Here is a 25,090-nt window from a genome sequence, read left to right on the forward strand (position 1 = left end):
AATTCCAAAGGATTCACATACTTTTTCTTGCCACTGTATTTACTATATGATATACTGAGGTCAGGGATTGATCTTTCAATTCATTAATTACATTTCAATTCACTTCTCGACTGAATTGAAAACTGGGTTCCCTGATTTTTTACCTTTGGTTCATCATAAAATAAAATCACAGAAATGCATTTACATTTTGTCTAATTGAAGAGTGACTAGTCAATGTACTTGATTAACATCGTCAGTGTTATTTTTGAAAGAAAGTCTTTTTCAGGTCATCGTGCCTTTATAGACAATCTCTCTGTATACTACCATCCCATTTTTGTGACTAATAGATTCCAAGTTGCACTCAATGACCTTCATGTCTCGGTTTTAACATGCAGAAGAAATTAACTATCACCCTAGAGTACAAGGTTATCAGGTTGCTCTTACTATTACCTTCTTGACAGACTTCAGGTCCCCTAACGTCTCATTTTTAAAGCTCCTAAAACCTTTCAGGTCAAATGACCCCAAAAGGTCAGGGCCCACATCACAGAAGAGGGAAACAACAATACAGGTCTGAGCGCCTTCTCTATTTTTCAAAGAAACTAGTCATCTGTAACTTCAAATACTTTGTTAATAATGTGAATATAAATAAAGCCCCAATACTGACCTCAAAAACACTTCAACATTATCTTTATTTTTGGACACATAAGGAGCCAAAAGCCAGGGGCATCCGCCATGTAATCATGTTTTTTCTGTTCATGGACACTGTTTTACACCCAATGTGTAGAATTACCAGTCCCCCCCCCAAAAAAAACATGATTCAACGCTGATTCTCACAGGTGCCTTTGTCTGCGAGTATCTTCTAAAGACTACATGATGTGCAGAGAATATTTAGGTGTCCAGTGGTGATGCTATTTTTCAATGTACACAATTCTTCTTTCTTTCATAAACAAGGGCTATGGGTTCTGGGACAAGACAACAGGGAGAGTGGCGGTGCAGGATAGGAGGGGAAGCGGCAACGTGTTTCCCCTTATCAGCTCCATGCTCAGTAAGCCTGCTGGTCTGGCTGGAGACGTGCCTTTATTGTGCACTGTGATCTATAACTGTGCTTTATGGCACACTCCAGATCAGTATCAGTGTGGGAAACACAGAAGAGAGAGAGGCACAGAGGCCCAGGACGCCATGGGAGGGGGTTAGAAAGCTATCGCGGGCCAACAGTGTCTGATAACAACCCACAACAGAAGGGCGGTTGAGTTAGACTGGCACAGATTAGGATAACCTTCTGGATATATTTAAAGAAAATATATTGCTACTTTAACTTACGCATGCTCTTAACATTATGGCACTTTGTTCACGTCAATGACTGTTGATGATGATTGACATGTTGTGTCCACAACATTACATTTAAACAAAGACAGCACCCTGGGTTGTTTGCTCTTGGCTACTTGCCAGTTTTTTTTTTTTACACTAACCTATCTTCACATTTACCCGGTTTGAGATGGACCGCTCCACATATTTCCAAGACAAAATGGGCAGTGGAATGGCCATCTCAATCACCAAATCCCAGGAATCAACCGTTTTACCTGAGTGGCGCAGCGGTAAAAGGCACAGCATCTCAGTGCAAGAGGCGTCACTATAGTCCCTGGTTTGATTCCAGACTGTGTCACGTCCAGCAATGATTGGGAGTCCCATAGGGCAGCATACAATTGGCCCAGTGTCGTTCAGGTTTGACCGCCATTGTAAATAAGAATTTGTTCTTAAGTTAAATAAAGGTTACTTTAAAAAAATGTAAAAGAATGTACTGGGCTGTGTGACACTGAGAGCAAGGACAGCCAGATGGGTATAGAGGGATCACTTAAACATCTCAGCCAGGCCTCCGCTTGTTCTCCCCACCTCCTCCCTTTGAGACCTTCTTAAAGAGGGGGGCCTCTCATAGCAACTCCTGGCAGTGGCCCGCCTGCCTTTTGTCCCCCTCCCCAACAGAAGTTTCTGCTCCAGAAGCCTTAGACAAGGCCCCCATTAATTGTGGGCCTGTGTGGAATACACACGGGACAATGAGCCCAACAGAGTGTTCGGCCCTCAGACAAGGCTGGAAACAAATGGTACAGGAATCCGGCAGAATAGAATCATCCTGGCTGATGTCACTGAATACATTTACCTACCTCAGAGCCCATTCAGCACCACGCTTTGTTTTACTTGGACAAAAAAAGGGGGAGGTATCGATAGTGGGAAGGTAGGGGGAGAGGCTCGGTGACGGGAAATCACTGATCTCCATGGTCACCATCCGTCCCAAAAATATGGTAGAATTTATTGGAGGTGGGGATGAAAAGGAGAGGCCATAAGAGTAAAGATTAAAGCTCTCTTTCCCGCCCTCTATGATAATCAGATACCAAGAGAGCAATCCTAATGCACAGGGGTGGTTTTATTTAGCCAGACACGCTCAAATGTTGAGTAACCTTGCCTGAGACCTGAAGACTTGTGTTAGATCTTAGAGCTATGCATAGGCTTTAGCTCAAAGGGCTAACAGTCCTGTGGCATGATGCAGAAGAACTGTGTTCGAACCCAGTCGGTCACACCAACCAAATAAAAAGATCGGAGATCCAACCTCGCGTTCGTCAACAACCTGGAGCATTTTCAAGTCTGCTCATCCCAGGTCAATAAACAGGAGGGATGCTTAGCTTTGGAAAATGAGTTGAAGAAGAAAAAGGGGACCATAGCAACAGGCATTTTGCAATTGGTCAGACCACAACAAGCCGCCATCTGTCATCTTCCTTAAGCTTTAAGTCTTAAAAAGCCAGCATTTAGAGAGCTTCAACTTGGAGCAAAGGCAATGAGACTGAAGTCTTATTGAACTCTAGGTCCTTCCTTTCAAATGGAATTGAGGTCCTCCTTCTCCCTCATCAAATTGAAAACGCTTCTTCGAGGATTCCGCGAGCAGCCTGCATTTAATTTTTTAAAACCCTGGCATGAAAGTGTTTCTCGACTACATTCAACTGTGGCGACTCCTTTAAAGGGCTAGTTAACATGTAGATTATATGCATTTTGGTGCATTGTCAACATTTCTAAGTGTATTTACATGTTAATATATTCAGAAATACCAGTCCTGAAAAGTGTGAGGGTAGGTTCTAGTTAACTATGATGTCTTTCTCGCTATGGAACATAGGAATTTTATTTATTTGTGCCATCGTCGTTCAAACGCATTCCTGCAACGCCATAGTTATCATGTAAACCGTTCCACTAACTTTTGACTGTTTAAAACTGTTTATTTGGTTTTGGACTATATGGCTGTCCTAAAAATAGTAAAAACCCCTTTCCTTGCTCAAATAGCTGACCAATCAGCCTGTTACCAACCCTTAGTAAAGTTTTGGGAAAAAAGGTGTTTGACCAGATACAATGCTATTTTACAGTAAACAAATTGACAGACGTTCAGCACACTTATGGGGAAGGACATTCAACAAGCACAGCACTTACACAAATGACTGATGATTGTCTGAGAGAAATTGATGATAAAAAGATTGTGGGAGCTGTTTTGTTAGACTTCAGTGCGGCTTTTGACATTATCGATCATAGTCTTCTACTGGAAAAACATATGTGTTATAGCATTACACACTCTGCTATACTGTGGATAAAGAGTTACCTGTCTAACAGAACACAGAGGGAGCTCTTTAATGGAATCCTCTCCAACACAATCCAGGTAGAATCAGGAAATCCCCAGGGCAGCTGTCTAGGCCCCTTACTTTGTATGAGGATGACTCAACACTGTACACGTCAGCTACTACAGCGACTGAAATGACTGTAACAGTTAAAAAAGAGTTGCAGTTAGTTTCAGAATGGGTGGCAAGTAATAAGTTAGTACTAAATATTTCAACCTCAACTAAATCTTGTAATAAATAATGTGGAAATTGAGCAAGTTGAGGTGACTAAACTGCTTGGATTGTAAACTGTCAATGGTCAAAACATATTGATACAACAGTAGCTAAGATGGGGAGAAGTCTGTCCATAATAAAGCGCTGCTCTAACTTCTTAACACCACTATCAACATGCCAGGTCCTACAGGCTCTAGTTCTGTCGCACCTGGACTAGTGTTGAGTCGTGTGGTCAGGTGCCACAAAGAGGGACTCAGGAAAATTGGAATTGGCTCAGGACAGGGCACCACGGCTGGCCCTTGAATGTACACAGAGAGAAAACATTAATAATATGCATGCAAATTACTCTTGGCTCAAAGTAGAGAAGAGATTGACTGCATCACCACTTGTCATTATGTGTTATTGTTTTTACCATCAAGTACCACTTTGGAAACAAGCGTTTTAATTAATACTTTCAAGTGATATCCTCTGGGTCCACATTGTACATTTTGTTGTATACAGTTGAAGTCGGAAGTTTACATACATTTAGGTTGGAGTCATTAAAACTCGTTTTTCAACCTCTCCACAAATTTCTTGTTAACAATCTATAGTTTTGGCAAGTCAGTTATGACATCTACTTTGTGCATGACACAAGTAATTTTTCCAACAATTGTTTACAGACAGATTATTTTACTTATGTTACTGTATCACAATTGCAGTGGGTCAGAAGTTTACATTCACTAAGTTGACTGTGCCTTTAAACAGCTTGGAAAATTCCAGAAAATTATGTCATGGCTTTAGAAGCTTCTGATAGGCTAATTGACATAATTTTAGTCAATTGGAGGTGTACCTGTGGATTGATTTCAAGGCCTACCTTCAAACTCAGTGCATCTTTCCTTGACATCATGGGAAAATCAAAATAAATCAGCCAAGACCTCCAAAAGTCTGGTTCATCCTTGGGAGCAATTTCCAAACCCCTGAAGGTACCACGTTTATCTGTACAAACAATAGTACGCAAGTATAAACACCATGGGACCACGCAGCCGTCATACCGCTCAGGAAGGAGATGCGTTCTGTCTCCTAGAGATTAATGTACTTTGGTGCGAAAAGTGCAAATCAATCACAGAACAACAGCAAAGGACCTTGTGAAGATGCTGGAGGAAACACGTACAAAAGTATCTTTATCCACAGTAAAACGAGTCCTATATGTAAATAACCTGAAAGGCCGCTCAGCAAGGAAGAAGCCACTGCTCGAAAACCGCCATAAAAAAGCCAGACTATGGTTTGCAACTGCACATGGGGACAAAGATCGTCCTTTTTGGTGAAATGTCCTCTGGTCTGATGAAACAAAAATAGAACTGTTTTGCAATAATGACCATCGTTATGTTTGGAGGAAAAAGGGGGAGGCTTGCAAGCCGAAGAACATTATCCCAACCGTGAAGCACGGGGGAGGCAGCATCATGTTGTGGGGGTGCTTTGCTGCAGGAGGGACTGGTGCACTTCACAAAATAGATGGCATCATGAGGGAGGAAAATGATGTGGATATATTAAAGCAACATCTCAAGACATCAGTCAGGAAGTTAAAGCTTGGTCGCAAATGGGTCTTCCAAATGGACAATGACCCCAAGCATACTTCCAAAGTTTTGGCAAAATGGCTTAAGGACAACAAAGTCAAGGTATTTGGAGTGGCCATCAAAAGCCCTGACCTCAATCCCTTAGAAAAATTGTGGGCAGAACTGAAAAAGTGTGTGCGAGCAAGGAGGCCTACAAACCTCAGTTACACCAGCTCTGTCAGGAGGAATGGGCCAAAATTCCCCCAACTTATTGTGGGAAGCCTGCGGAAGGCTATTTGAAACGTCTGACCCAAGTTAAACAATTTAAAGGCAATGCTACCAAATACTAATTGAGTGTATGTAAACTTCTGACCCACTGGGAATGTGATGAAAGAAATAAAATCTGAAATAAATAATTCTCTCTACTATTATTCTGACATTTCACATACTTAAAATAAAGTGGTGATCCTAACTGACCTGAGTCAGGGATTGTTTACTATGATTAAATGTCAGGAATTGTGAAAAACTGAGTTGAAATGTATTTGGCTAAGGTGTACGTAAACCTCAGACTTCAACTGTATGCCTGTTACCCAAAATAAATTCATATCAATAAAATTTATGAGAGGTATTGACATGTTGAAAGCATAGAGTTGTCTGTTTAAACGACTAGCACACAGCTCAGACACCCCATGCATACCCCACAAGACATGCCACTAGAGGTTTCTTCACTGTCCCCAAGTCCAGAACAGACTATGGGAGGCACACAGTACTACATAGAGCCATGACTACATTGAACTCTATTCCACATCAGGTAACTGATGCAAGCAGTAAAATCAGATTAAAAAACATAAAAATACACCTTATGGAAAAGTGGGGACTGTGAAGCAACACAAACATAGGCACAGACACATGCATACACACACACACATGATGACATACGCACTATACACACACGTACACATGGATTTTGGGTTGTAGATATGTGGTAGTGGAGTATGGGCCTGAGGGCACACACTTTGTTGGGAATTCTGTAATGAGTATATTATGTTTTTCAAATAGTTTAACTCCCTTAATTTTTCCGGACCCCAGGAAGAGTAGCTGCTGCCTTGGCAGGAACTTATGGGAATCCATAATAAATACAAATACACAAAATGGCAGCTTCTGTTGATGTCAGTACCCAGCCAGTACCCAGTCAGTACCCAGTCAGTACCTAGCCAGTACCCAGTCAGTATCCAGCCAGTACCCAGTCAGTACCCAGCCAGTACCCAGTAAGTACCTAGCTACTCCAAGTCCATATCCATGAGTGTGTCTGCTGAGGGATTTATGATTGTGAAGGCCATTCTTACCAGTGAAGATGACTCACAAGACCCCTATTTTGGCCACTTACGCTATGAAAGAGACTTCTGGGTCTGCCCTTTCAGCACTCGAGGACCTCTAGCTGAGCCCCCTTCACACGGGAGATCAGCCTCACTGGGGAAAAGTCTCTGCTCTTTTGGGGGAGCTGTCCTGAAGGATGCCCTTGTCCCCGGGCCTCCCTCCCTTCTTCACCTGCCGGCTTAGTGTCTCATCACTTAGCTATGCACATAATCCCTGGTTAGTGCATGTGAGCCACTAGGCCTGGGCTCTGGCCCCCGGCCTCCCGTTCTCACATGCTTGCTGGGTGGCTCCATGGTGGCCATGGCAACTCTCATCTTCTCATGACACTTGGGCCTCAGTCATGGGTCTGAATTCTCTCTGGTCCCTGAGTGTTGTTTTCTGTCAGCTTTCTGTCTCTTTCTGTCAACCTCCCCCCCAACCCCCATCTATTTGTCCGTTTCTATCTCTCACTCTTTCTGTAACTATTCACCCCCGCAGTTTTCAGCTGTTCGCTGCTATGCTCAAAGCCTGCAAGAATGGTCAGGGTTGGTGAAGTTATAAGTGATAGTTCACTCCAAAATGTCAGTTTGTCAGTGGTTTACATACCTCAAAATAGGTCTAATGTTGAGATGAGTCCATGCCGTGTGTGTATACGTCGTGATGCAATGCTAGTTGCAGCATTCGGAACATGCATTTGGTAATCCATGCTGTGATTGGGAGTCCCATAGGGCGTCGCACAATTGGCCCAGCGTTGTCCAGGTTTGGCTGGGGTAGGCCGTCATTGTAAATAAGAATTTGTTTTTAACTGTCATGCCTAGTTAAATAAATCTAATAAAAATGTGCCATCCCATCCATTTAAAATGTACCGTTTTTTTGCCCACACTGAACTTTTTTTTAGCATGAGGACAATGTTGGCCACAGTACAACATCAACTACTGGTTTACTTTAATGCAACTGGTCGTCAAATGAAAACCTGATCATTTTTTAAAATTTTGAGTCTCTCTAAAATGAGAGCGTAAAACATACTGCAATCATTCATTGTGGCCCCTAAGTGCAGATCAGTTTACCCAACGGCTAGCCTTAACTATTAGGAGGGGGAGGGGGACTAAAAACCATCAGCCCTTGAGCAGGGTAACCTACAGCTCTGTGTGGCCCCACACTAACAAGTGTCAGTGATACCAGTCTGTCCTCCCCCTATGTGAATGCCATGTGAGAGGCGGCCCCATCCCTGCCCTGCCGCCTGAACACAAGGCCCTCCATTGACTTCTAACCTGTCGAGGGACCTGAGGAGACAAAAGGGCCCGGGGCGGGGCCCGTCCCTCCAACAAGGCGGTGAACAAACGCTAACACGGCTGCAACTGTCCACCCCCTGAATCACTGAATTCATTAACCAACCGCAGAACCCATTCAGGCCCATATCCCCCTGATAACAGAAGCGGACAGAGATGGCCATAAAGGATGGTGGCAGGAGCCTTGCTAAGGGGACAAGAGGGAGGAGAAGAGGCTTTGTGTCCGTCTGCTGTCCTACAGATCGTTGCAGGCCCGCTACCAGACATGGGCGTCTTTGTGTCATAGGTACAATGGGCCTAACCATAAGTGAGCAGCGGGCTAGCCTTGTGGCCCGACTATCAATCACTGTGATGGCCTTATGAGCGGGCCCATAGTTCCAAGTGAGGGTATCTTACTGTGACTTTTGATACTCTTATCTTTGGAATAATGGGACCAATGTCGTCCAATTCGTTGTCTCAAGTTTGCCAAAAAGCAACTTGAAGAACCTGGATGATCATCAAGACTCTTGGAAGAATGTTCTATAGACAGATGATTCAAAAGTATAACTTTTTGAACAACATGGGTCCCATTACGACTGGTGAAAACCAAACACTGCATTCCACAGTAAGAACTTCACACCAACGGTCAGCATGGTGATTGTAGTGTGATGGTTTGGGATGCTTTGCTGCCTCAGGACCTGGACAACTTTCCTAAATAGAAGGAACCATGAATTCTGGCATCGGTCAGTCATGTAACTATAGGCAGGACATTCCACAAGGCGGCCCAAGCCCCCAACTTTGTGAGAACAGTGAGAAATAAAGCCTGTGTTTGTGTGTGTTCTTTTGGTCTTTCTATCCATCTTCATCTGTTACTGTCTGGAAACAAAGGAATACAGGAAAGACTTACACCAAACGTCTAATTCCTCACAAGTGAGGCAACACTAGCCAGAAAACACACTGCTCTAAAGCAAGAGATCCTCATTCCAAAACGCCACTGTTGACCAAAAAGATGATCTACAAGTGGACACATCAATTCATGACTCCTCCTCATCCCCATCATCATGAATATTCCTCAATGGCTTCTTCTTGCCCTGATCTCTGGGAGATTCCATTCCTTTCACTGGCACTGAGCAGCCAGGCACCCCTCTCTTCTCTTTCAGGGTCCCCCTCTAAACTCTAAATCCACCCATTCACAGCTATGGGCCCTGATCTCCACATGAAATGATACCCTCTTACACTCTGGGCTTTAAAGCGCCCATATGCCAGGCAGCGAGGCGGCTGGGAAAGCTCATAATTGATCAGTAAGTGTAAAACTTGTGACCGTGGTCAGCCCCCCATGAAGCACACAGGAGTGTTTTAATATACAGATTTATTGGCAAATGGAATGGTTGAGTTAAGTCATCAGAATGGAAGAAGGCATTTATGCAATCCTCTCTACAGAACAAACACAAGGGAAAATATCAATATTATTGTAGACATTTTCAGTAAATCACACATTCTTTGTGAGTTGTATCACAATAGAAAGGAAGGAATTAAAAGTAAACAATCGTTACAATTAATTTTATTTCTTTTTTGTGTGGTTCTGACTAGCGGTAAGGCATTTAAAGGATAGTTTAGTGAAATTACATACTTAGATTTGTTTCCTTACCTTGAAAGTTGTGTATGGACAAGGAGAGACTGCAATCCACACTTTGGTTTTGTTAAACTAGCCACTGCCAACAAAGGCTAATATTAGCATATTCAGACCAAAAATCAATGAACATCAATCTCCCCCGTATATTGATGCCCAAATCATCTTAATATAATTTCAAACCAAGTCATTGAACAATACAATCTATTTAACAGATGATTTGGGCATGAAATTTTCAAATGTAAGGAAACAAATATCGAACTATTTAATTTCACTGAACTATCCCTTTAATACTTCTGGTGAGACCTTTACAGAGAGATCTATTCAAAGTAATTGTTGACAAATGTTTAGGTCAATATCAACAAGCTTGGATGTTCACTACCGTTCAAAAGTTTGGGGTCACTTAGAAATGTCCTTGTTTTTGAAAGAAAATCTAATTTTTGTCCATTAAAATAATATCAAATTTATCAGAAATACAGTGTAGACATTGTTAATGCTGGCAGCTTCATTAAATAGTACTCGCAAAACACCAGTCTCAATGTTAACAGTGAAGAGGCGACTCCGGGATGCTGGCCTTCTAGGCGGAATTGCAAAGAAAAAGCCATATCTCAGACTGGCCAATAAAAATAAAAGATTAAAATGGGCAAAAGAACACAGACACTGGACAGAGTAACTCTGTCTAGAAGGCCAGCATCCCGGAGTCGCTTCTTCTCTGTTGACATTGAGACTGGTGTTTTGCGGGTACTATTTAATGAAGCTGCCAGTTGAGGACTTGTGAGGCGTCTGTTTCTCAAACTAGACTATCTAATGTACTTGTCCTTTTGCGCAGTTGTGCACCGGGGCCTCCCACTCCTCTTTCTATTCTGGTTAGAGACAGTTAGCGCTGTTCTGTGAAGGGAGTAGTACACAGCGTTGTATGAGATCTTCAGTTTCTTGGCAATTTCTCACATGGAATAGCCTTCATTTCTCAGAACAAGAATAGACTAACGAGTTTCAGAAGAAAGTTATTTGTTTCTGGCCATTTTGATCCTGTAATCGAACCCACAAATGCTGATGCTCCAGATACTCAACTAGTCTAAAGAAGGCAATTTTTTAAAATCAGAACAACAGTTTTCAGCTGTGCCATCATAATTGCAAAAGGGTTTTCTAATGATCAATTAGCCCTTTAATGTGGGTTCGATTACAGGATCAAAATCCTGTAATCGACACAATGTGCCATTGGAACACAGGAGTGATGGTTGCTGATAATGGGCCTTTGTACGCCTATGTAGATATTCTATAAATTAAAAAAAGAAGAAGCTTTTCCCAGCTACAATAGTCATTTACAACATTAACAATGTCTACACTGTATTTCGCATAAACTTTATGTTATTTTAGTGGACTTTTTTTTGTTGCTTTTCTTTCAAAAACAAGGAAAGTTCTAAGTGACCCCAAACCTTTGAACGGTAGTGTATACTAGACAATACAGGCGATACATCAGTTGTAAAACATGTACTGTACAAATTCAAAAAACAGATATTAGAATTAGCTGTTAATCTCAGAGAATATAAAATACAATGAAAATGTGATATCTTTTCAAAACAATTCCCTTTGATAAAAGCAGCATTTAGGTCAGGTGCAATGGTTTATAAATGTTACAAAAGGTATGGCATGACCTCATTCCCACCCATCACCTCACTTGGATACTCTAGGTCCGCTATTCTACAGAGATCAAATGTTTCATATGAGGAGACGGTACAGAATGTCACCTTTTATTTGAGGGTATTCTCATACATATCCGTTTTATCGTTTAGAGATTAAAGCACTTCATGTTATTAGTTCATCTATATGAACGTTTCAAGTATTTGACACCTTTAAAATGGGAGCACTAGATACATAAAGTGCTTTCATTTCTAAATGGTAAAACAGGTATATATGAAAATACCCTAAAATAAAAGATTATGTACTGTCGCCTCATATGAAACATTTGATCTCAAATCCAAAATGCTAGAGTATAGAGCTGAATTAAAACGTTTTAGCTTCAGCGTCCAAATAAATACGTACAGGAGTGTACGTGCACACACCCACCATCTTTTTTTCTGGATCCAAATTGGGGTTAGGTGGTGGCTGTGATGGGGGCGTGGTGAATAGTGCGGTTGCCGACTGAAAACTTTAGAGGCCCTCTTGGCCGCGGAAAAAAAATGTCCTGCAATTCTACACATTTGTCATGATGTGAGCGAAACATAATTTTAAATTCAAATTGTCAGCAAATCTACACATTTTGCCATGGCTTATGCGTTGTTATGCTATCGGAGTGACTCAAACATAACAAAATCAATGGGGGCCCCATGCCATGACAAAAATACTGAATGCATAATTTTCCGAATTTTTGATTCTCCCTAACGGGCTAGATTTTATTTGGGCGATTGTTAGTTCTCAAAGATCATCATATTTTTTAAATATATATCTGGTTTAAGTCATTTAAGTTTACACTGAAAATGTTTTCCCATCCCAATAATTTTGTATTAAGTCCAGCCCAAGACTTTTCTATGCAGAAAAAACCCTGCATACACATGCACAAACACACAGGCACCAGATGAACTCAAGTGTTCAGTTTTTACAAGGGTCACGGGCACTCACATACTTCCACAGGAAGAATTACATTCATAAAGCGTAGCAAATTCTCAGAGAAACACAGCAATATATTATTGGTGCATTGGAATGTTATTCAATCTTGGCAAATACAGTAGTACCACTCACGCTTAAAACACACACACAGTGCTTTCAAAATGCATAATCTGGGTGTGTTGATATATATATATTTTTTATCCCTCCATTTCTCTCAGTACGGTCCTGTTCACACATGTTCTCTTTAACTCTTGACATTTCGTTGGAGCAGCAATCAAGGCAAGTGAGAAAGTGTTAGTGGACGATTCCATAGTTCTTAGTCTTTGTGAAGCTGAAAAATCAACCAGTGGTGAGTGCAAGGCAAGCCCTGTATTGGAAAGACATAATCTCTGGGCCTCTACACCAAGACTCAACTAATAGCAAAAAGAGGGTTAAAAGTACCCGGTATGGAGCAGCCTGTCAGTAGTCACATTGCTGGGGTTCTATGTGTGCTTTGGGGTTTATGGGTAAGGACGGAGCAGTTATGGTCAAGAAGTTGACAGGATCACAGTCTGATTGCAAGCTCATGATGTGATTTCACATTATTCTTTTTGTTTATTCCTGGATATGGGGCTAGTTGTCCAGGCAATGGAAGGTTCTAGACTCAATATTGGTTATAAACCAGGTCAGTTGTCCAGGCAATGGAAGGTTCTAGACTCGATATTGGTAATAAACCAGGTCAGTTGTCCAGGCAATGGAAGGTTCTAGACTCGATATTGGTTATAAACCAGGTCAGTTGTCCAGGCAATGGAAGGTTCTAGACTCAATATTGGTCCAGGCAATGGAAGGTTCTAGACTCAATATTGGTTATAAACCAGTCAGTTGTCCAGGAAATGGAAGGTTCTAGACTCAATATTGGTAATAAACCAGGTCAGTTGTCCAGGCAATGGAAGGTTCTAGACTCGATATTGGTTATAAACCAGTCAGTTGTCCAGGCAATGGAAGGTTCTAGACTCGATATTGGTTATAAACCAGGTCAGTTGTCCAGGCAATGGAAGGTTCTAGACTCGATATTGGTTATAAACCAGGTCAGTTGTCCAGGCAATGGAAGGTTCTAGACTCGATATTGGTTATAAACCAGGTCAGTTGTCCAGGCAATGGAAGGTTCTAGACTTGATATTGTTTATAAACTAGGGCCGGGACGATATCAGTATTGCGATACTTGTTATTATCTTGGAAAGGAAAAACGAAGCAGATTTAACTTCTTTAGGAAAACAGCCCTTATGTTGGAGTCACATTTATTTATTTTCCTAGCTATAGATGGGTTAGCTGACAATGTCATGAAAATGATGTGCACTCTTCAAATGGGGCAGAAGTCTGAGTTGTTGTGATTCTGGATGGCCAGATAGATACCAACAATGACAAGAAACTGCCATGTGGGGAATCGCAAGTGACTGATTTCAGCTAGTTTCATCTTCTTGATACTATGTCTTGTTTTGAGGTGTTTTGACTGATTTCATGTCAATGCTAATATGGCTCAAATTCGCTAGCTAGCTAACAACTGTTACGATGTATTTGAGAGACAAGTGCTCATTGTGCAAATGGATTTTGGTTTTCAATAAACATTGGAGAATAAATATAGTTGACATGTTGTCAACAATCTAAGCCAACCTGTCTGTTTTCCCCCATAGTTACGCACGCGTCCGTTTTGTTACTCAACAACCAACCTGCCTATTGCACACAATATTTTACTTACAGCAGGTTTTTTAAATACCTAAGAGTTTGGTCTGCTTCATGTTTTCATTTTTGCCATGGAAAAATATTGCGATACTGGTATCATCACAGCCCTACTTGTCCAGGAAAAGGAATGTTCTATACTTGATACTGGTTATAAACCTGTCAATGGTTCAGGGAATGGAAGGTTCTAGACTTGAAACTGGTTATAAACCAGTCAGTGGTCCAGGGAATGGAAGGTTCTAGACTGGGTACTGTATGCCTCCCATGTGGCACAGCAGTCTAAGACACTGCATCTCAGTGCTAGTGGCATCACTAGAGACCCTGGTTCGATCCCGGGCTGTATCACAACTGGCCATGATCAGGAGTACCATATGGCGGCTTTGGCTGGTGTAGGCCATCATTGTAAATAAGAATTTGCTATTAACTGACTTGCCTAGTTATATAAAAAAAATGTTGCAGCTATATGTGGGTGTGGCCATGTGTCACATGCTGACAGTGTGGAGGGGGGTGCTGGTGGTGTAGGTGACGGTAGCAGGTTTGGGCGGCCAGTCGGGGTCCTCCTGCAGCTCCTGGGCGACTTGCATGTAGCGCACTCTGGGGGTCTTCCCCTTCCGATAGAACAGCCAGGAGAGGAACGCCGTGCACCAATGCTCATTAGCAGACTAGAAATAGTACATACACAAATCAAACAAGAAAGCAGCATAGACCACAGCAGGGTGATTCCTCACCAAACTAGAAAAAAAGACTTGGTTTGGGGGATTTTCACGAAATTGACTACATAGAAAGGTCCTTTGGAGGAAGAATTTGACACAGTGGGGTGTGAAATTATTGACACCCTTGATAAAGATGAGCAATAATGACTGTATGAAATACATTATTCAAATACTGAGCTATATTGTATGTTAGACAGGTGTGTACCTTTCCAAATCATGTCCAATCAATTGAATTTACCACAGGTAAACATCTCAAGGATGATCAATGGAAACAGGAGGCACCGGAGCTCAATTTCAAGTCTCACAGCAAAGGGTCTGAATAATTATGTAAATAAGGTATTGCCGTTTTTTTTTTTTTTTAATAAATTAGCAAACATTTCTAAAAGCCTGTTTTCGCTTTGTCATTATGGGATATTGTGTGTAAATTGATGAGGATTTTTTTTTATTTAATCCATTTTAGAATAAAGCTGTAACGTAACAAAATGTGGAAAAAGTCAAGGTGTGTGCACTGTATATTAGACTAAATATCTGTATAGGACAATAATTGCTAAAAACATGATATCGGTATCAATATCAATATCTTTCATACCTGATATTAAGATTATATTTTATTTCCAAAATTATCTGCCACTTAAACTCAAGGCGTGCTTGAGAAGATTTGCAGATATTTCTGCAAAGCAGTTTTTAAAATATTGGTCATGTCTATCACAGCCCATAAAATAATGGTTCTAGAACTGAATATTTCCATATCGGTGCATCTATCATTCTTAGTCATTTAAATCTCACTTATTTCTCAGCTTATTCAATCAGAAAAAAGACAAAACAAATTAATTGAATATCAAGCCCCTCAGAAGCCAGAGCAAGGATCAATGTATCAACGTTGTGCATGCATGGGGGGGTAGTGAAGGACAACTACTATGGGTCATAGTGGGGGGGGGGGGGGGGGGTAAAGGGAGAGACAACTACTATGGGTCATAGTGGGGGGGAAGGGAGGAACAACTACTAGATCTACAAAGTGAAAGAGAACTAAATAAATACGCAAAGCCTAAACATTCCCAACCTGAGGTGTGAGAGTAGCGGAGGTGACGGCCATGCCATCGCTGCCCCCCTGCTTGTCTCGACTGAACACCAGCTTCCATAAGATGATGTCAAGGACCAAAGTCTAAGGAAGATTTCATTGGGCAGGAGTGAAAACAAAATGGCTGCTGATCGTCCATAATTAGGGGGTGATGATCAGGTTACGAGCAAAGACAAGGATGTCACTCAGAACAACAGTCAAAAATAAAAACACACATTATTTAAGAAATATTGATTCAATGTGGTTGTTAGATTTGATTATTGAGGGATTGTATCAATTGATTGGATTGGTGTCATTTAATAATCACAAATGTCTACATGCAAGATTCTCAACAAGCTGAATCCTGTAGAGACAGTTTGTAGGGTGAATACACATGAAGTTCCCTATAGCATACTGTACCTCCAATAGAAAAGACACAGCAACGTTCACTAGGACAATGATGACCACTGTTATGCGCCATTCATGGGGAACACACACAATCTACGGGGAAAGAGCGCAATGGGATGGGGTTAGCTAGTCTCAAGACAAAAGCGTCACAAGGCAAAGCATACACTACACCACATCATGCCAGGCAACGGCAGCCATTTTGGGTCGGATATTTTGTCTCACTCACCTCCAGGAAATTGTCGATGGCAGGAACAGGATACAGCATGATCATGAAGAGGAATATGTACAGAGCCATACAGGATAGCATGAACGGCCCTATGACATTGGTTCAAACAAAATGAGGTCACCAGTAACTAGGCCATTTTGCTGCTCATATGGACAATTTAATTTAATCAGAGTCAGGGTCAATTCCATTTAAATTCCAGTCAATTCTGGAAGTACACTGAAATTCAAATTCCAATTCTCTTCAATGCTTTTCAATGAGGAACATTTGGAAATGAAAATTGAATTTGGTTTACTTTCTGAAATGACTGGAATTAAAGCCCAGATTGACAAATCAATACAGTAAGCCATAGCTTCATAGCAAATGTTAGCTCTATGTCAAACAATAACATTAGCATCTTAAATCTGCTGTTGCTGTTGATTCAAACACAGTTGACACAAGTGGAGCTTACAGTTTTTATAGCTTGGCTGTCTGAACGGTTTTCCCTTGGAGAAGATGATGGCCACTGCCAGGTACTGGAAGGAGGAGACGTAGAAGAGTGTAGTGTTCTCATAGTTCTTGATGTTCTTGTGGTCGACATGTAACGTTATGTTGGGACCATGGGTGAGATTGGCACTGGAAACATTACAGGCACTGTTGAAGAGAAACTTGAGTTAGCATGAAGATAACTTTCTTGGACATAATTACATGGGCCAGCTATTGTACCTCAGATTGTTTCCAAGATATGCCAAGATCGCAACTGTCGTCCAGAGCAAAAGTCTAAGGGTCTATTGACCTTTGGATGGACTTCCTAGGTGGACTGGTGGAGTACCCCTTATCAATCCCTTAGACCCCCAAATAACTTTCTTGGACTTCTGGATTGGGTTGTTGGACCATCTGAGGTCGTGTCCTACAATTATTTTGTGGACCTTCCATATACAGTAAGAGTCTCAGATCACTTTTTGGACAATCAGATAAATATTTTGGATAATCAATAGGGGTATCCCTGATCATTTTGTTGGACCATCGGATAATATTTTGGATCATATATATGGTCCAGATTACCTTTTGGACCATCAGATAACTTTTGGGGTCATAAATAGCCAAATATGTGTCCCAGATTCCTTCCCCCACAGCCCAGGCAGTGCAGTACTCACTCTGAGAGGGGCGTCCATTTCTCGTACCAGCTCTGGCCCCGGACCCAGACGAAGGCCAGGACCTGGAAGGCCAGACAGGTGAGGATCTGGGTCAGCACGGAGAACAGCAGAGGGCCTGAGATTAGACTGGACGGGGGGCGCCGCGCCACCAGAACCTTCCACGCCGGGTTCAGACTCACTTACAATAAATAAGGAACAATAGGAAATCAATAAATGTCAGAACATTTTTTAAATCTATTTTAGTCATTCATTTCAGTGATACAGCACTGATACAGCAATTAGGATGTGAATATTTGAGGCCCCGTAAAGAAACTATCAATGTCTGTTTGGATACTCAACTCAAGTAATGCCGGATAAACATTCTGGAGACAGGTTTCTATTACTCACTTGTGAAGGCAATGATCAGAATGATAGCAATGTCAATGAAGAGGAACTGGAAGTCTCCCAGGTTGCTGAGGATCTAGAACATGGAGACACAACCCCTTAAAACTGATCTCAAACCAGTCATTACCATATTCGTCAGTTGATCATAGCAGCTACACTTATCTCAAACCAGCCGTTATCATGTTTGTCATTTGAGCTTAGTAGCTAAACTGATCTGGGACCAGTACTCACAGAGTAGAGGAGCGTGACACTGAGGTATTGGATGATGCTGTACAGGGCCATGAACTTGAACACACAGAAGGAGGTGATGAGAGCAGCTCGCCCCTCTCTGTGGAGAAACAACAGGCCATCATTCAGCCTGGCAACTCTGAGACTACTTTCATACAGCACTTCAAATACTTCAACAGATACATTTTATTCCACAGACAGATATTTGACTGGTACTTGTGCCAAGTAATTTATAACAACTGTATAATAAAGAGACATTTGACATTGTTGATGAAAAGGGATGCTAGTTCCTCTATAGGTTTATTCCAAGATTCCTGCCTTCAAGGGAGTTGTCCCTGGCCACTGTGCTTCTGCCTTCGCATTGCTTGCTCTTTGGGGTTTTAGGCTTGGGTATCTGTAAAGCACTGTGACAACTGATGAAGTAAAAAGGGCTTTATAAAAAAACATCTGATTGATGCTACAGTACCTAATGAGGTTGGGCACACAGGAGATGTTGGCGGTGGAGGAGGTGAAGGGGGAGGCGACTGAGGCCTCCAACTCTGACAGAGAGATCCCACTGTGAGCTCTCTTTAAGGCCTGGAGATAGCAGAGGGAGGAGGTCACTCAATGTGCTCCAAATAATTGCTTGGAACATTGGTTGTGGGTTTAATTCCCATGGAGGCCAGGTGAAAGGTAATAGCCTGTCTGGTAAAATACATTTTATAGCAGAGTTATAAGAGGGCGGCATTACAGGAAAGAGACGTCTGTTCCTAATAGTGGCGTCATCAGAATACTGTCCCCTTATGGAATCTACTGACCAATGTCATACTGCTTGAGCTGTGTACAGTTTGAAAACAGCTGATCCTATGGTCTGATAGCAACACTAATCTGCCCCATTCAAGCATTCTTTACAGTAATATATGCCATTTAGCAGCTGCTCCTATCCAAAACAACTTACAGTCATGTGTGCATACATTTTACGTAAGGATGGTCCCGGGAATCGAACCCACTATCCTGGTGTTGCAAGCGCCATGCTCTATCAACTGAGCTACAAAGGACCACATTAATTGCAGTAAAGCATGCTTTTATATTATGAGATGAAAAACACTCTGTCTCTCCAGAACAGTATTACACATAAAAATGACAACCCCATACTTACGCCACAGTCATTGGCACCATCACCACACATCCCTACAGTATAGCTGCAAAGAAAGCAAAAAAAGAGGCGGAAATTAAAGCCAAGTGGTCAACATATTACCTAGCTGGATGACAGAAATTTAGCATAATGTAGTTTCCCAATAAGCACAAGACGTTGAAAATATGTATTTTCAACGTGATTCCAAAAGGACGTATTTTCATCCCCCCCAAAAAAATATTTTGAACGTCTTGTGCTCGTAGGGGTTAGTGCTGAAGAGGAGACTCACTCCACACTCTGTAGGACCTCTACCAGCTGAGTCTTCTGGTCAGGAGCCATGCGGGCGAATATTGTGGCACGCAGTGCCAGCTACAGCACCACCCAGTGGACAGACAGAGCATAACACTAGCGTCAAATAACGCTGTATTAGTGTGACTAAAGCTGCGTTTACACATGTAGCCCAATTCTGATCTTTTGCCCATTTATTGGCAAAAGAGCAGATCTGATTGGTCAAAAGACCAATGAGTGGAAATATCTCTGAATTCGGCTGCCTGTGTAAACACAGCCATGATGTCCGTAAGGGTTTACCATCTAGGTATTACAAACCCAGCTCAGTTAAGGGAGGCACTGAACACTGGAATGTAGCAATTTAGTACACCTGTCATCCTACAGTCATTTCATTTCTATTGTCTGAACAGAGTGATGGAGTTTGGCACTGACCTTTTGGACTAGGTCAGGGAAGTGTTCGGTGATGACAGCAAAGGACCTGCCACTCATGGCAAAGTGGTAGCCCTGCTCCTGCTGCTCACCATAAGCCACATGGCCCACATCCTCAAGGCTGATTTCCACTGACTGGGGAACAATAGAGAAAAGGGGGACATGAACGGCCATGATGGCTCATCAGTTGCAACAACATCAATGAGGAAAAGAGAAACTGTGTCCTTAGGCTACAGGACATACAATATACTGAATTTACACATACTGCGTTAATTCATCCAGGGAGTACTTTTTAAATATAAAGATCTTGTTTCCAAGTGAGACTTGCTTAATAAACTCATATCCTGTCTTTATAGAATAGTTTAATATCAATCCATATCTTTTAATTACGTTTTTCCCCTCACCTCAACACGGTTGTCTTTGCTGGTGGCGTGGTTCTCTGTGTAGTGCCAATTGATCGTAGCAGGCTGGATGTCTTTGGGAGGTGTGGCGTCTGCTACGATGACCCTCTCATGAGGGGTTATCATCCCACAGTCTCTGGCTACTGATATAGCGGTTAGCATATTATCGCCTACAGTCAGACAGAGAGAGATGACAACAAGATGCAAAACAAGTTAAATGACTAACATGTAAAATGTAAAATGCAAAATGTAAGATTTAAAATGTAAGACACTCTACATTTTCATTGATATCAGTGTAGGTGTGGCAGCTAGTCGTAGTTAGCTTAGTCCTTCCAAATGACAGAATAGCAATTTATATGGCTTTGCAGTACTGATGGTTACTTCAGTGTAAAGTGCTGGTGAGACTATGGTATTGAATATTGGTAAGATTGGTACATGCTACAGTACAAAAAGGCACTAGCAAACCTAAACAATCTCCCAGAATTCTGACAACATTTTGTATTGTAGATGAAGACTGTATACGATTGGCTTATTCACCTGTAACCATCACAGTGCGAATGTTTGCACGTCGCAGGTCTTTTAAAACCCCAGCAGTCTCTTCCTTTAGCTTGTTTTGCATGATTATGAGCCCAAGGAACTCCATATTGGTCTCTATGAGATCTCTGACAGGTATGGAAAACAGATTCATTTATTAAAGAATAGGAATTTAGCCCACATAATCCAGCAAATAAAAAAGTTTGACTATTTGTGAAAGGGGAAGTTCACAAATTCACACATTCAAATGTCTTGAATCTTCTAACAAGAAATAAGTCAGTTCTCACTCCTGTGATTCTACTCGGCACATTGTATTAAGCACATTGTACTACCTGTTGAGGTTCTGGACCTTGTGCCAGGAGAGTTTGGCCTCCAGCTGGCGATGGGCCAAGGCTATGACTCTGAACCCTTGCCTGGTGTAAGACGCCAGGGTCTCTGTGAAGCTCTCTGGTACTAGAGTAAGATAAAATAATAATGAATTGGGTTATAGTCTATTAACCTGCAAGCATGTTCATGTAAATGCGTAAGCCTGTCTTGACAGTGCACATACAGGTGGGGTACTGGAATAGAAGTACATGTTCTGGCAAGCTGCTGCCTGGTAAGACTGAATAAAGGTCTAACTAACTTGTGTCCTCTGCGCAGAGGCTGGCCACAACCTCTGGCGCCCCCTTGAGGTAGGCGTCCATGCGCTTCTCCCCCAGCTTCCGGACCACCACACTCATCCTCTGTAGAGCTGACGAGAATGGAAACTGGCGGACGATCCCAATCTCATAGGACAACTGAGAGACCGACAGCACAAGGTCAAACAAAATCCATTCAACCGTTCAACTTTTCCCATTCATAAACAAATCCATTCACATACAAATCAATATTCAAGGAAGGAAAGAAAGATGCATTTGAAAAAGCCCTCACACTACTTACCGTCAGCTCAGACAGCTCCTAAAAACACAAAGGAGAAAAGAAGGGTTAAAGAACATAGTTAAGATATATCTACCAGATATTGAGATGTAGCGAGGTAGGAGAGAGCATACTATGGATACTGTACCATGTTCTGTGCTAGATTGACTTCCTGGTTGACCTCTGGGAGCACCTGTTTGGGTGGCCGCACCACGGTGGGCATTATGGGATTGTGTAGGGCTGTTTCTTCCTCTGTTGGCTCCTCTAGAATCTGAACATTACAAACATTGGTGTTAAACAACATTAGTGACCCATTTGAAACCTGGCAGCCACTTCTGACAGGCTAAACATGATTTAGACGGGTAACCCGACGCCAGTCTGCCATCTTGCCAAGGCAACGATGTAACATTGCTGAATGTAGAAACAGTCTGGCACCAGTCGTAGGGATTTTGTGTTTATATTAGCATGTCGGGGTGGCAGGTAGCCTAGTGGTTAGAGCGTTGGGACTATTAACTGGAAGGTTGCTGGATCAAATCCCTGAGCTGACAAGGTCAAAATCTGTCCTTCTGCCCCTGAACAAGGCAGTTAACCCACTGTTCCTAGGCCATCATTGAAAATAAGAATTCGTTCTTAACTGACTTGCCTAGTTAAATAAAGGTAAAATATATATATTTTTTAAATGTACCATCTTCCAGCTATTGTTACCATAGCTCTAACAGAAAGAATCCCACTGCTGCCACTATCTGTCAATGTGTTTTGTGTTGTAGTCATGACATACAAAGATATGAAGAATGTGTCAGAGCATGTTTCAGTCAGCAACAGTACATATACAAGTTTGAACATTTCCATTTCCTGTGTAATACCAGTATGTGTAACACATTGCTACAGTATTATTACAGAAATGCAGTTAGCGTGTAGCATTGTTAGCATAACTAAACTGAACAAGTGTAGGAGAGATTATCTTTCCAATATTGTCTTGGAGCCTCTACAACTCTTTCTCCACAACACTTCATTGGAATCCCATTGACTTGGCTATCTACAAACTACACTGAATAACAATATAAAACACAACATGCAACAACTTCAACGATTTTACTGAGTTACAGTTCATATAAAGAAATCGGTCAATTGAAATTAATACATTAGGGCCTAATCTATGGATTTCACATGACTGGGAATTCAGATATGCATTTGTTGGTCACAGATACTTAAAAAAAAGGTATGGGCGTGGATCAGAAAACCAGTCAGTATCTGGTGTGACCACCATTTATTTGCCTAATGCAGCACAACACATCTCCTTCACATAGAGTTGATCAGGATGTTGATTGTGGCCTGTGGAATGTTGTCCCACTCCTCTTCAATGGCTGTGCAAAGTTGCTGGATATTGGTGGGAACTGGATCACGCTGTCGTACACGTCGATCCAGAGCATCCCCAAACATACTCAATGGGTGACATGTCTGGGGAGTATGCAGGCCATGGATGAACTGGGACATTTTCACTTCCAGGAATTGTGTACAGATCCTTGCGACATGGGGCTGTGCATTATCAAGCTGAAATATGAGGTGATGGTGGCGGATGAAAGGCACAACAATGAGCCTCAGGATCTCATCACAGTATCTCTGTGCATTCAAATTGACATCGATAAAATGCAATTGTGTTCATTGTCTGTAGCTTATGCCTGCCCATACCATAACCCCACCGCCACCATGGGACGCTCTGTTCACAACATTGACATCAGAAAACCGCTCGCCCACACGATGCCATACACGCTGTCTGCCATCTACCCAGTACAGTTGAAACCGGGATTCATCCGTGAAAAGCACACTTCTCCAGAGTGTCAGTGGCCACTGAAGGTGAGCATTTGCCCACTGAAGTCGTTTACGACGCAGTCAGGTCAAGACCCTGTTGAAGACAACGAGCACACAGATAAGCTTCCCCGACACAGTTTCTGACAGTTTGTGCAGAAATCCTTCGATTGTGCAAACCCACAGTTTCATCACCTGTCCGGGTGGCTGGTCTCAGACTATGTTACAGGTAAAGAAGCCAGATGTGGAGGTCTTGGGCTGGCGTGGCTAAACGTGGTCTGGGGTTGAGAGGCCGGTTGAACGTACTGCCAAATTCTCTAAAACGACGTTGGAGGCGGCTTATGGTAGAGAAATTAACATTCAATTATCTGGCAAAAGGTCTGGTGGATATTCCTGCAGTCAGCATGCCAATTGCACGCTCCCTAAAAACTTGAGACATTAGTGGCGTTGTATTGTGTGACAAAACTGCACATTTTAGAGTGGCCTTTTATTGCCTCCAACACGAGGTGCACCTGTGTAATGATCATGCTGTTTAATCAGCTTCTTGAAATTTTACGTATACTCCCGTTCCCCCTCTCTGGCGCTCGTTGTCACCAGTTTACTTATTATCACGCACACCTGCCACCATCGTTACGCGCCCCTGGACTCCACTCACCTGGACTCCGTCACTTCTATGATAACCTGCCCTATATCTGTCACTCCCTTTGGTTCATTCCCCAGGCAGTATTAGTTATGTTTCTCATGTTCAGACGCTACTCTTGTTTTGTATTGTTCCATGTTTTTTGTATTATTCAATTCACCCCCTGTACTTGCTTCCTGACTCCCAGTGTCTGCATTACACCACATCTGTCAGGTGGATGGATTGTCTTGGCAAAGGAGAAATGCTCACGAACAGGGATGTAAACTAATTTGTGCACAACATTTGAGAGTAATAAGCTTTTTGTGCGTATGGAACATTTCTGGGATCTTTTATTTCAGCTCATGAAACCAACACTTTACATGTTGTGTTTATAATTTTCTTCAGTATATAACAGAAACTACTGTAGGTTACAATATCCACACAGGAACAGAGACAGCGTCGGATAAAAACATTGCGACCACATCAAAACAGCATTGCGACCGACTGACCCAGCCTGTAGCGTTGAACATCTTGAGGTCCAGTGGGTCTCCGGAGAGTTCTCCCTCTAGCTTGGTCAGAGAGTGGCAAGTGGCCATGCAAGACACAAACGAGGACCTGACTAGGGTCTCATTGGCTGGGTCATCCTCTGGGGGAGAGAAACTGAGAGAAAGAAGTAGATTGAAAGCTGATCTAAGACCAATTTTGTGTTTTTCACCCATAGGGGGCTGCAGCTAAGTAAACGCGTGTAAATTGTGGGTTTCTGATTGAATAGCTTTAAAAAGGTAACTACAACATTATGTAAATGTGTAACTATCCCTTTAAAAAGGACAATCTGCAAATTGCTACATCCATTTTTGGCCCTACAAATTAATATGTACCCATTGAGTGTTGAGGAATTTAAC

The 25,090-nt window shown here is 42.1% G+C and overlaps 1 protein-coding gene across 2 annotated transcripts in view; it reads right to left on the reverse strand.

The window, feature by feature from the left end:
• Nucleotides 1-9,350: 9,350 nt before the first annotated feature.
• Nucleotides 9,351-25,090, reverse strand: part of LOC139559526 (polyamine-transporting ATPase 13A3-like) — a 35,501-nt gene continuing 19,761 nt past the window's right edge. The window contains exons 15-33 of one of the 2 annotated variants that reach the window (XM_071375599.1): nt 24,698-24,848; nt 21,912-22,034; nt 21,788-21,805; nt 21,492-21,645; nt 21,199-21,319; nt 20,870-20,994; nt 20,336-20,502; nt 19,935-20,066; nt 19,504-19,583; nt 19,239-19,281; nt 18,567-18,676; nt 18,104-18,200; nt 17,876-17,948; nt 17,489-17,666; nt 16,804-16,985; nt 16,356-16,444; nt 16,142-16,222; nt 15,725-15,826; nt 9,351-14,613 (exon numbers count right to left, since the gene is read on the reverse strand). In XM_071375599.1, coding sequence (XP_071231700.1) covers nt 14,434-14,613; nt 15,725-15,826; nt 16,142-16,222; nt 16,356-16,444; nt 16,804-16,985; nt 17,489-17,666; nt 17,876-17,948; nt 18,104-18,200; nt 18,567-18,676; nt 19,239-19,281; nt 19,504-19,583; nt 19,935-20,066; nt 20,336-20,502; nt 20,870-20,994; nt 21,199-21,319; nt 21,492-21,645; nt 21,788-21,805; nt 21,912-22,034; nt 24,698-24,848 — 2,206 coding nt within the window. In that variant the 3' untranslated portion in view covers nt 9,351-14,433. The remainder of the gene's footprint in view (nt 14,614-15,724; nt 15,827-16,141; nt 16,223-16,355; nt 16,445-16,803; nt 16,986-17,488; nt 17,667-17,875; nt 17,949-18,103; nt 18,201-18,566; nt 18,677-19,238; nt 19,282-19,503; nt 19,584-19,934; nt 20,067-20,335; nt 20,503-20,869; nt 20,995-21,198; nt 21,320-21,491; nt 21,646-21,787; nt 21,806-21,911; nt 22,035-24,697; nt 24,849-25,090) is intronic. The other variant, XM_071375600.1, reaches the window with a different exon arrangement.

This window comes from Salvelinus alpinus, chromosome 30 (assembly GCF_045679555.1).
Source record: "Salvelinus alpinus chromosome 30, SLU_Salpinus.1, whole genome shotgun sequence".
NCBI lineage: Eukaryota > Metazoa > Chordata > Actinopteri > Salmoniformes > Salmonidae > Salvelinus > Salvelinus alpinus.